This window comes from Artemia sp. Qi Xiang Cuo, chromosome 20 (genome assembly GCF_049724085.1).
Source record: "Artemia sp. Qi Xiang Cuo chromosome 20, ASM4972408v1, whole genome shotgun sequence".
Lineage (NCBI taxonomy): Eukaryota > Metazoa > Arthropoda > Branchiopoda > Anostraca > Artemiidae > Artemia > Artemia sp. Qi Xiang Cuo.
The window spans coordinates 30,292,941-30,304,659 of NC_142813.1; the positions used below are offsets into that span (position 1 = coordinate 30,292,941).

Consider the following 11,719-nt stretch of genomic DNA (forward strand, 5'->3'; position numbering starts at 1 on the left):
GTTTTTGTGTGTGTGTGTTCTGATTTTTGTGTTCTCGCAAGAAAATGGCTCGCCTTTAACATACTTAGCCGTAGTTAGTTGAAACTGTGCATAAATATCATAATTTTTAGTCTAATTGCGTGGCTACTAAAGAAACAATGAGCAATTTTTGTCTGTAGGCTAAATATTTTCGCAGTTGTCCATTACCCCCCTATTTCCGAGGGGTGTTGACACACTGACAGCATTGTGACACTTTGGTGATGGTTAATCGGAGTTCTCGTTGACGGTTTTCGGTTGATTATCATCATTTTCATTAATACCACTTAATGATTTTTTGTGTTCTCGCAAGAAAAATAACTCGCATTTTAAGATACTTAGCCGTAGTTAGTTGAAACTGTGCATAAATATCGTAATTTTTGTCTAATTGTGTGTGTGTGTAAATTTGTGTGTGTGTGTGTGTGTGTGTTAGTTTGTGTGTTTGTGTGTGTGTGTGTCTTAGTTTTTTTTTGTGTGTATATGTTTGTGTGTGTGTGTGTTTGTGTGTGTGTGTGTGTGTGTGTGTAAGTTTTTTTGTGTGTGTGTGTATTTTTTTGTTTTTGTGTTATTTTTTGTGTGTGTGTGTTTGTTTTTGTGTGTGTGTGTATTTTATTGTGTGTGTCTTATTTTTTGCGTGTGTGTGTAAGTTTGTGTGTGCGTGTGAGGTTTTTTTGTGTGTGTGTGTAAGTTTTTTGTGTGTGTTTTATTTTTTTTGTGTGTGTAAGTTTGTTTGTGGGTGTTAGTTTTTGTGTGTGTGTGTAAATTTTTGTGTGTGTATGTAAGTTTTTGTGTGTGTAAGTTTTTGTGTGCGTGTGTAAGTTTTTGTGTGTGTGTGTTCTGATTTTTGTGTTCTCGCAAGAAAATGTCTCACCTTTAACATACTTAGCCGTAGTTACTTGAAACTGTGCATAAATATCATAATTTTTAGTCTAATTGCGTGGCTACTAAAGGAACAATGAGCAATTTTTTTCTTTAGGCTAAATATCTTCGCAGTTGACCATTACCCCCCTATTTTCCGAGGGGTGTTGACACACTGACGGCATTGTGACACTTTGTGATGGTTAATCGGTGTTCTCGTTGACGGTTTTCGGTTGATTATCATCATTTTCATTAATACCACTTAATGATTTTTTGTGTTCTCGCAAGAAAAATACTTCGCCTTTTAAGATACTTAGCCGTAGTTAGTTGAAACTGTGCATAAATATCGTAATTTTTGTCTAATTGTGTGTGTGTGTGTAAATTTGTGTGTGTGTGTGTAAGTTTTTGTGTTTGTGTGTGTTTAAGTTTTTGTGTCTGTGTAAGTTTTTGTGTGTGTGTGTGTGTGTGTGTAAGTTTTTGTGTGTGTGTTTAAGTTTTTGTGTGTGTGTATTTTTTTGTGTGTGTGTGTATGTTTTTGTGTGTGTGTGTAAGTTTTTGTGTGTGTGTAAGTTTTTGAGTGTGTGTGTAAGTTTTTGCGTGTGTAAGTTTTTGTTTTTGTGTGTAAGTTTTTGTGTGTGTGTAAATTTGTGTGTGTGTGTGTAAGTTTTTGTGTGTGGGTGTAAGTTTTTGTGTGTGTGTGTAAGTTTTTGTGTGTGTGTGTAAGTTTTTGTGTGTGTTATTTTTTGTGTGCGTGTGTTAGTGTTCGTGTGTGTGTGTGTGTGTAAGTTTTTTTGTTTGTGTGTGTGTTTGTTTTGGAGTGTGTGTGTTAGTTTTTTTGTGTGTGTAAGTTTTTTTGTGTGTGTGTAAGTTTTTGTGTGTGTGTGTATGTTTTTGTTTGTGTGTGAGTTTTTTTTTGTGTGTGTGTGTGTAAGTTTTTGTGTTTTTGTTTTAGTTTTTGTGTGTTTGTAATTTTTTTTGTTTTTAAGTTTTTTGTCTGTGTAAGTTTTTTTGTGTGTAAATTTTTTTGTGTGTGTGTGCAAGTTTTTTTTTTGCGTGTGTAAGTTTTTGTGTGTGTAAGTTTTTGTGTGTGTGTAAGTTTTTTGTGTAAGTTTTTTTTGTGTGTGTGTTAGTTTTTGTGTGCGTGTGTAATTTTTTTTGTGTGTGTCAGTATTTTTGTGTGTGTGTATGTTTTTGTGTGTGTGTGTGTGTGTGTGTGTGTGTGTGCGTAAGTTTGTGTGTGTGTGTGTGTTTGTGTGTGTGTGTGTGTGTAAGTTTGTGTGTGTGTGTGTGTGTGTGTTTAAGTTTTTTTGTGTGTGCCCATTTTGAAGTCGGAAAATATTTATATTATTTGGAAAAATGGAAATGATCAATAACTAATTTCTTTTTCATTGAAAAAATTCAGAATAGAAGTTGAACTTTTCTTCACTTCGTTGAGAAAATTAAAAATTGAAGTAGAACTTTGTATCTTCTGGGAAAATATTCACAAGTATGCTATAGCTTTTTCTATTTACTACGGAAAAATTTAGAATAGAACTTTAAATTTCTTTATGTCTTTGGTGAACTTAAAACTGAAGTTGAAAATTTTTATTTTCTCTGGAGAAATTAGAATTGAAGTTTTTTCTTAGTTAAAATTCAGAATAGAACTTGAACTTTTCAATCTTTCGTGAAAAATTATGAACATTGTATAATAATTTTTCATCTCTTTGATAAAAATTTTACTATAAAGGAAAATTTTTTACATTATTTGGAAAAAATTTAATTTTTTAATAACTAATTCCTTTTTTATTGAGAAAATTCAGAAGAGTACTAACTTTTGTTAACTTCTTAGATTAAACTAAAAATTGAAATAGAATTGAACATCTCCCAAGAAAATATTAGCAACTATAATTTTGATATTTCTATCTAATAAGGAAACATTTATAATTTGTAAAATTGGTTTAAGAATGTTATTAAGAAAAGAACTTGTACTGAAAAGATATAATAAAGCCTTTTGGAAAGTATTGCTTGATGTTTGGGTGTGCAAAAGAGTCGTAAAGTAAAGTTGTGGGGAAAAGATAAGTACTTCAACATGTAAAATAGGTTTAGGAAGGACCTTAAGAAAAAACCATGTTCTGAAATGCCTTTGAAAAGTATTGCATGATATTGGGTAATTCAAAAAGCCTTATAGTAAAGTTGTGGGGGAAAAGATAACTACTTCAAGTTGTAAAATTGGTTTATGAAGGACATTAAGAAAAAAACTTGTTCTGAAAAAATATAATAAAGTCTTTTGAAATGTGGGGACCCTTCTGTGTCTCAAATGCACAAAAAAGTATTAACAAAATGGGGATGGGGCTCTTTGGGGACCCGGGGAGGGCGTTTGGGGATCCGGAGGGCTCTTGAGGGCTGGGTGGTCCTTTGGGGGCTGGGGGAGGGCCTTGGGGGGCCCGGGGAGGGCCTTGGGGGGTCCGGGGCCCATTGGGAGCCTGGGGGACCTTTGAGGACCGGGGGAGGGCCTTTGGAGGCCCGGGGAGGGCGTTTGGGGATCCGGGGGCCCTTTTGGGAGCTTGGGGGACCTTTGAGCACCGAGGGCTTCCTTCGGGGTTGGGGTAGGGGGATTGGAACCCTTTGGGGTTGGGGTAGGGGGATCAGAACCCTTTGGGGTTGGGGTAGGGGACCTCACGACACTGTTAAAATACAACTTGTGTATTATAACGACCACAGAGTTTCACCCTTAAATTCTCTTCTAAAATCATCTTTTAAATCATCTTTTAAAATGTCTCTAACTGTTTCGCCGAAATAATTCCCTAAAATAATAATTTGTTCTGAAAATATATAATAAAGCCTTAAAAAGTATTAAAATGGAGGCTCAGGAGCCTTTGGGGCGCCGGGGGCCCTTTGAGAATCCAGAGAACCTTTGCTGTCGGGGGGGTTCGTTGGGGTTTGGGGTAGGGGGATCGGAACCGTTTGGGTTTGGGGTAGGGGACCTCACGACACTGTTAAAATACAGCTTGTGTATTATAACGACCACAGAGTTTCACCCTCAAATCCTCTTCTAAAATCATCTTTTAAATCATCTTTTAAAATGTCTCTAACTGTTTCGCCGAAATAATTCCATAACCTGTCTAAAACGGTTTTGCCCAAATAATCCCTAAACGTAATTTCAGCGTGTTCCTTTTGTTTTTGGCATCTCTGCGCTGACGCATTTCAAATTAATAAGAAACCTGATTCCCGCGCTAAAACAATTCATCGCTAAGATGTTTCTTTGAGAATTGTTTCCATGGCGTTTGGTTATTAATATCTTTTGGAGTTTGACCAGTAGAGTTGTTTCCGAGGCACAGACATTAATGACTTGGATCTATTCCTGGAGAATCGTTTCTAGGCGAAAATTTTAAAGTCTGACAGATGATGTCATTGGTTGATTGATCTGTCAAGAAAGGTGAATTAATTTGTTGTTTCTAAGAGTAATTATTGATTCACGATAAGGGGATTGATGTCGACAGCACAGGTGTTCCAAATTTCTGGAAACTCATAACACTTGCCTCAAGCAATAACATGAAGGACGTGTCATTGACCTGCCCCCGTTAGACTCAATAATCCATCAAAGTGAGAAAGTTCCTGTTTTTCCATTCTCACTGACAACAAACAGCCATTAAAGTGAGAAAGTTTCTGTTCTTCCATTCTCACTGACAAAATCCATAAAAACAGACATAAATGTGAGAAAGTTCCTGTTTTTTCATTCTCACTGACAAAAACCATAAAAACATCCATAAATGTGACAAAATTCCTGTTTTTTCAAATTCTCACTGACAAAACCATAAAAACATCCATAAATGTGACAAAATTCATGTTTTTCAAATTCTCACTGACAAAAACCATAAAACATTCATGAAAAACATCAAATAAATCGAACAACACACATAACCATTCATGAAAACATCCATAAATGTGACAAAATTCCTGTTTTTTCATTCTCACTGACAAAAACCATAAACCACGTGGTTCTATGCCCATATATGGTGTGCTGATCGGACCTCCTGAGGCATCTCTACTGTCATTGTTTAGGTAGGGGGAGGGCTGATCCCTTAGAAAGTACGTTTTCATACCCAAATTTTATAACTCATCGTAAGCCATCAAGCTAATGAAGGGAGGGGGTAGTTAGAATTAATATCTAGTCTCCCTTTATTGGAAAAAGACTGAATACGGTGTTGCCCGGTGATAGCTCTCCCTTTTACTGCAAAAAATGTTTTCTTTGTAGCATAAAAGTGAAATTAATGCACTTTCCTTTTACAGAAGGTAGAGAGGTAGAGGGACGATCATGAGTACCATCAGTTATTCTTAGCAGGAGGAGGCAAGTGTTACAAGAAACTTTGTTTTTTATTGACGCTTAAATGGAAATATTGGATTTTATATTTATTTTTATATATTTAGCAGTTTATGGTCACGAACTGTAAGTAAGGAGCAATCTCGTGCTACTAGTAATTATAACTCTTAAAAAAGGAGCTTCGATAACAATATATACAGTAAAAGAATCAGCTTTCGGCAAGAATCAGGGAAAAGACACCCCCTTAAGGACGAAGGATTTCAATCAAAATTAACGGTTCCATTGTAACTGAACCACCGTGCAACTGAACCCCCTTGCAACTGAGCCCTTGTGTAACTAAACTCTCACGCAACTGAACCACCGTACTCACTTTTTCAGTATTCTACAATATGATGCAATATCATTGGGTAAAATACAAGTTGGAGTCTTTATATGTTCTACCTTATTGTAATTGTTTGTTTTTTAAAGTGATGATATAATTGCCTGTCACGATAATTCATAAAAAAAGCTCTGTTTTCTTTTGTTTAATATTTCTCCTTACTTTCAGTTAAAAATACTTGTTTTTTTTTATTTAATAACTTTAAAGGGAGGGATGTACTTGATGCATTGACAGAGCAGATCAAGATTTTAGTTCACTCTAAATTTTCGTTTTCAATATTGCAAGAACAAAAGAAAATATTGGTAAAGAAGATACTGGTGCGTTATACGGACAATTTTATATACTAATGAGAGAAGAAACCCGCCAGAGTGGTTATTTTCAAGCAATGTATATATAATTAGTTATATATATACAGTGTTTTCAAGAGATCGCTATTGAGAGATGGAATGCAAAGAGTAGTTTTCATTGCGTTTACGATATTTAAACTGTTATTTTTGGGGGTTTAGGGGGTAGGTACCTAGGCTAGGTTACGTATTTAATATATGGTATGCTTTAACCCCCCCCCCCCAGAATTTTATAATTCTATAAAAGGAGATGTATAGAATTTACCTTATAAAACCATTTGGTTTAAAAAAAAAAAAAAGTGACAACGAACTCTTTTTCAGGATTCGTTTTTGTACAGAAGAGATATCAAATGCGAAATGCATTGCGTTTAAATAAGGCTTTTCAAGAAACAAGAGATAAACCCTACAGAAAACGTTATTATATGAAAGAACACACCGTCTCTTTATGCGTTTTTAAGAGTCATTGACTAATAACCCCGACCAGACAAAGATGACAGACTTGTTCTAAGGGGAGCTATTAAAAAGGCAATAACGTCTGTTAGTCTTGTCAAAAGGATTCTCTTTTTGCTAAATGATGTAAGAACCACTGTCTGTAAAAATTACAACTTGGCTTCGGATTTGACATTCAATTTTTCACAGAATAAAGTAAAATTCCAGAGCACCATGGAATTAGATGCACACAAACAAAGCTTTCGAATGGAATTGTAAGGTGGTTATCCGGGTGAGGGGATTTGAACATCATAAAATTATCTCTGAGTCATAATTTTTCCTGTGTTTTATATCAATCTAAAATTATATGTGTCAGATGGTACATCAAATTATATCAATAAAAGGAATAGGTTTTCTAAAAAAGAATCAGCCACTTCGGTCCCTATTAATGAATTACTGAGCAGATGATCGTTCTTTTCATTCTCTGCTTCAGTGGCCCCATTGACTAACCTTATTGCTGAAGTCACTCCTTAGGTACTAGGGAACCATGTCGATTTATGGGGGACAGGGGGTGTTGGGGATTTAATAATCACGCAAAAGATATGCTTTCATAAATTACAATCAATATTCGTTACCATTTTTCCATGTTGATAGCGACATACTTCCAGTGACTAAGGAATTCGACTGTTTTTATAGTTGATTTACTTGTTTTTATTTAATGCTTGCACACCAGTGCTGTAGTAAATCAATTGAATAGATCTGAATATGTTTAAAACTTTGAATCCATTTTTTTTTTTTTTTTTTTACTTTCTTCTCTATTCGATATATATTTTTAGAAATGTTCGGCCCCAGTAAGTGCTTAGCCCTCCTAGCTTTCCTCCTTACTCAATAAATTGAGCTATTTTTCCTGTCTAGGTAAAAAAAAAGTTGTAGAAATGTAGTAGCACTTTATTCCTTATTCCGTCTGTTACTAGCTTTAGAAAATAAACATGTAGAACCTGACACTATAAGAAATACATGCTTTCTCCATCGGATCAATGCTGCCGACAATTTGAAGCTTGTGACTGGCAAAGAAGCCTTGCAATCAGAAACAAAGTTAAAATTATCATAAATGCTTCAAGCCTTGGTAACCAATTTTGACATCAGAATCCCTTGGGGTTATCTCATTAAGTCCATATATAAGCCCCTTCAAGTGAAGTTATTTTTACTGCTTAAAAAGGAGAGTAAGATACACCATGGCCGTTGGTTTGATACCATCACCCCTTAAAAACAAATCCCTAGGGATAGGTTTCTTAAATGCACAAAAAAGTGAAAACAGACACAAATTTTCGGAAAATCCTGAGCTTAGGATGATATGTATACCACCATATCATCCCCTCCCTTTCTCGGCTACTAAGAATGAATGCAATCTTCAATCCAGAATCAAAATCTTTCGACAGTAGCCTATCAGAAGAGCTTATATTTAGGAGCCTTTCTTAACGCTGAATCTAAATAGTAAATCAAGTTAAAGCAGGTTACCGGGTCTGTTTTCCTCTGCTGCTGCCTTCTGGTTTAGTTGAAGGACCACATGGTCTTAGTTTACAATTACTCCTCCTTAGAAGAAACACTATTAAAGTCTGAAAACAACTTTGAAAATTCTGAAGTACCTACTTATATCATTCCTAAAAGCACTTCAAATTACTTTACACCCATCCTCCTTTATGTGCAATTATATAGCCCAAATTATATATTTCCATTCATTTTTCCGTTTCTTAATTTCGTTGACGTAGCTCTTTTGCCGTAAAATCTACTTGAAGAAAAGAGTGCATAATTTGGGTTATATATTTACATATTAAGGAGGGGGTCAGGGTCATAATTTGCTATAGGACAGGGGGCAGCTGCCCCCATATCTCAGCCCCCCCGGATTTTCATGGAATTACGCCTCTAGAAGGGGTGGAGTGAAGTATATTGAACCGCTGCTTTTAGGAATGATATTAACAAGTATTTTGGAATTTTTAAAGCTGTTTTCAGAATATTATAATATTTCCTTCTTTGGAGGATGAATTGTATATTAGAACAAACCATTAAAAAAACTGATAAATTTGGCCTTTTAGTATTGTTTTACCCCCCCGCCCTCCTCCCGTTCAAAAAGAGAAAACGCTAACATAAACACAAAAACAATATATTAGAAATATCCCTTGCCCCCCTTCATTCAGAGGTAGGTTATGCAGGCGTTTGAACCCCTTTCTGTGTTGTGGACACAAGGGTGCGAATTTACAAAAATTTTGGACGGGAGCAAGGATTTTTTCATTTTTTCTTGGAAGAAGATATGGTTTCAACATAAAGGTATATTTCAAGATCTTTTAAGGACTTTTTTTTAATGAAAATACCAAAAAAGATATTTTATAAATATAAAGGGAACAATTGGCTTCACTACCTCCTCAATTTGAACCCCTGAGGTGAAATATGGACCAGTATTGGCTGTATTCCCTCTAACTCCCCTCGCCTGGGGTAAATTTCCCGATTAACTCACTAATGAGATAGCTAAGATGAGATACCTTCCTAATGTACAAATATATACCCTGAATTGTATGTATGCAATGAATTTTCCATTATTTTGACAAACTGTTCAATCAATTTGAAGAAAAAAGTGACTCACCGAGATTGCAGTACATATATAAAACTCAGGGCATATATTTGCATTTTAGGGGGGGAGAGTAGGGGTAAAGTTTATTTCTGACGTAAATAAAGGTTACATTTGGATTCAGGATGAAATTGTGATTCTAAAGTAACGCCTATTTCTTAGCTATTTTATTAGTGAGGTAAACGGAAGTTTCCTAAACGGAAAGCAGGTCGTCCTCGTCTGGGGTGGGAGGACGTCATAAAGAAAGATTTAAAGGAAATGGGAACTTCGTGGGAGGGTGTAAAAAGGGAGGCTTTGAATAGATTGGGATAGAGGAGGAGCGTGCGTAGCTGTGTTGGCCTCAAGTGGCCAACACAGATTACGGTGAGTTGGTGGATAACACAGACTGGTGGTGCGGTGAGTTGTTAGTAGTAGTAGTCATTAGTGAGCTATTCGTAAAAATTACCCTCTTGTGTACCAGTATGCAGGAACGGTTGACAATAGGGTACTTGTCTGTTATCCCGACCACACTCAAGAAGTGAAGTTATATTAATCATGATGAAATATACCAAAATATGATGAAAATATGATACTTAGTAACAAAATTATGGAAAATATAACAGAGAACTATGAAAAGCAGACCTAATGCCTAAAATTTTAAAACTTTAGTTTTTTGGGGTTTCCTAAGGAAAAGGTACCTAGGTTATGTTAGGTAACGTATTTAATATATGCTATGCTTTACTCTCATCCCCCCTGACGTGCAAATATATAGCCGAAATTTGTTTCTAAACTATTATATAACTTATAATTTTTTTTAGATGTTATGACGGTTAGTGGTTCTGACGGCTATATGTTATGACGTTTAGTGCTTCTGACGGTTAGTCGAAATGGTAACACCCCATATCTACATAGTAGGCTATTTTATCTCACTCAGGCTAAGCTAATTATAACCAAATGCAGACAGAGAAACCAGTTTTACTCAGATCAAGAACTTGAGTGTGGTCGGGATATTAGACAAGTACCGACATTAGTAATATTTAGCTACTGATCTCGGTAAATATTTACCAAATCATATTATTGACTTACGAATAAAGTGAATATACCACTCGATGCCTTCTTTTATGCTCTTTCGAAATATAATAATCATTTTTGTTGGAAATGAATTTTACCCCCACCCTTGTACACCAATTCAGGGTATATATTTGCACATTAGGGGGGGGGGGGGGTAAAGTTTTAACTTACCTCTCATTTACATCATAAATAAAATTTATCCCCCCCCCCTCCCCCTAATGTGCAAATATATACCCTGAATTGGTATATAGGGGTGGGGGTAAAATTCATTTCCGACAAAAATGAGTGTTAGCCTATATTTGGGAGAGCATAAAAAAAGCATCGAGTGGTATATTCACTTTATTCGTAAGTCAATCAAGGGCAGATCCACGATTTTTTTTCAGGGGGGGGGTTACTAATTTTTGACTCAGTTTTTGAATAATTTTACTGATTTTTACCTAGGTTTTACTAATTTTCGACTTACTTTCGACTCGGTCAAAAAATGTTTTTTTTTTTGGGGGGGGGGGGGTTAAAACAGGGCACCCCCCTGGATACGGCCATGAAGTCAATAGTATGATTTGGTAAATATTTACCCTGATCTCCCCCCCCCCCAAAAAAAAAAAATAAAGTATGGGTACTCCTATGTTAAATGTACTCTTTGATATACTGCTTAGTTTGGTTAATGCTAATAAAATAAAATAAAATAAAATAGGATGAATATACAAAAGTTTAGAAACAAATTTGGGCTATATGTTTACAGATTAGGGGGAATGGGGGTAAAGTATAGCATATATTGTTACGTAACCTAACCTATGTACCTCCCCCCCCCCTAAACCCCAAACAAACAAAAGTTTGAATATCGTATACGCAATGAAAACCACGCTATTATATTACTCTATAGCGGTGTCTTGAATTATCCCGTCAAAAACGGATTTTTCGTGACTGGTTTCCATAGCAATATATAAAAGAGTACATTTAATATGTCGCTATTTTCCTGTGATACGCTATATTTACTGCATAATTCAAATGTTACTTTGTTGGTTCCTTTTCAAATTCAGTATTCAGCGAATTCATAAATAAATGTTCGCATACATGCGTAATATCGATCACTTGTTTCGTTTCAAAGACAAAATACCAAAAAATTTTGAACAATTATGTTTGTCTAAGTTAAACCAATAGCTTTTGGGCCTTGATTCTGGAATTGACAAATTCATTCCTGAATTTCCAGGTACAGTTTTGCAAATTTAGCAAACAATTCCGGTAACATTAAAACAAAACACATTAATAGCCGTTCCACCACCATCTGGAATTCTATACTATCAGATAAATTTTTACCTCCTTATTACGTCCCTCTGAGAAATTTGGGACACATTCAATCACTTGTTCCATATTAACTCGAAAAAAGTTCAATGCGACGTTCAATAGTTCAAATTGTAAACTGAAGATCCGTCTATGAAGACTAGACTTGAAAATATTTTACCATTTGTGAATTCGGAACCTAACCTTTAGCTGGGAGGCAAACCTTATCTCTTATAGCTATTTTGGACTCATGACAAACTTTAATTAAAGCAGAAACAAACACGGTATTTTACACATGGAATTAATTGACAGGACAAAACCAATAGTCTAATTTTGTGGGCTGGTAAAAAAGAAACTTTGAATTAAAACTAATCAAGATATTTACCATCGATTCAAGGATTGTTTAAGCTTACGTTTAATTTTTGATTGCTTTTCATAGCATT

General features: G+C 35.4%; 1 protein-coding gene across 1 annotated transcript in view; it reads right to left on the reverse strand.

Annotated features, from left to right (window-relative positions):
* Positions 1 to 11,441, reverse strand: part of LOC148940077 (formimidoyltransferase-cyclodeaminase-like) — a 127,872-nt gene extending 116,431 nt beyond the window's left edge. Inside the window, exon 1 of the mRNA XM_089106508.1 lies at positions 11,313 to 11,441. Coding sequence (XP_088962634.1) covers positions 11,313 to 11,366 — 54 coding nt within the window. The 5' untranslated portion in view covers positions 11,367 to 11,441. The remainder of the gene's footprint in view (positions 1 to 11,312) is intronic.
* Positions 11,442 to 11,719: the final 278 nt, after the last annotated feature.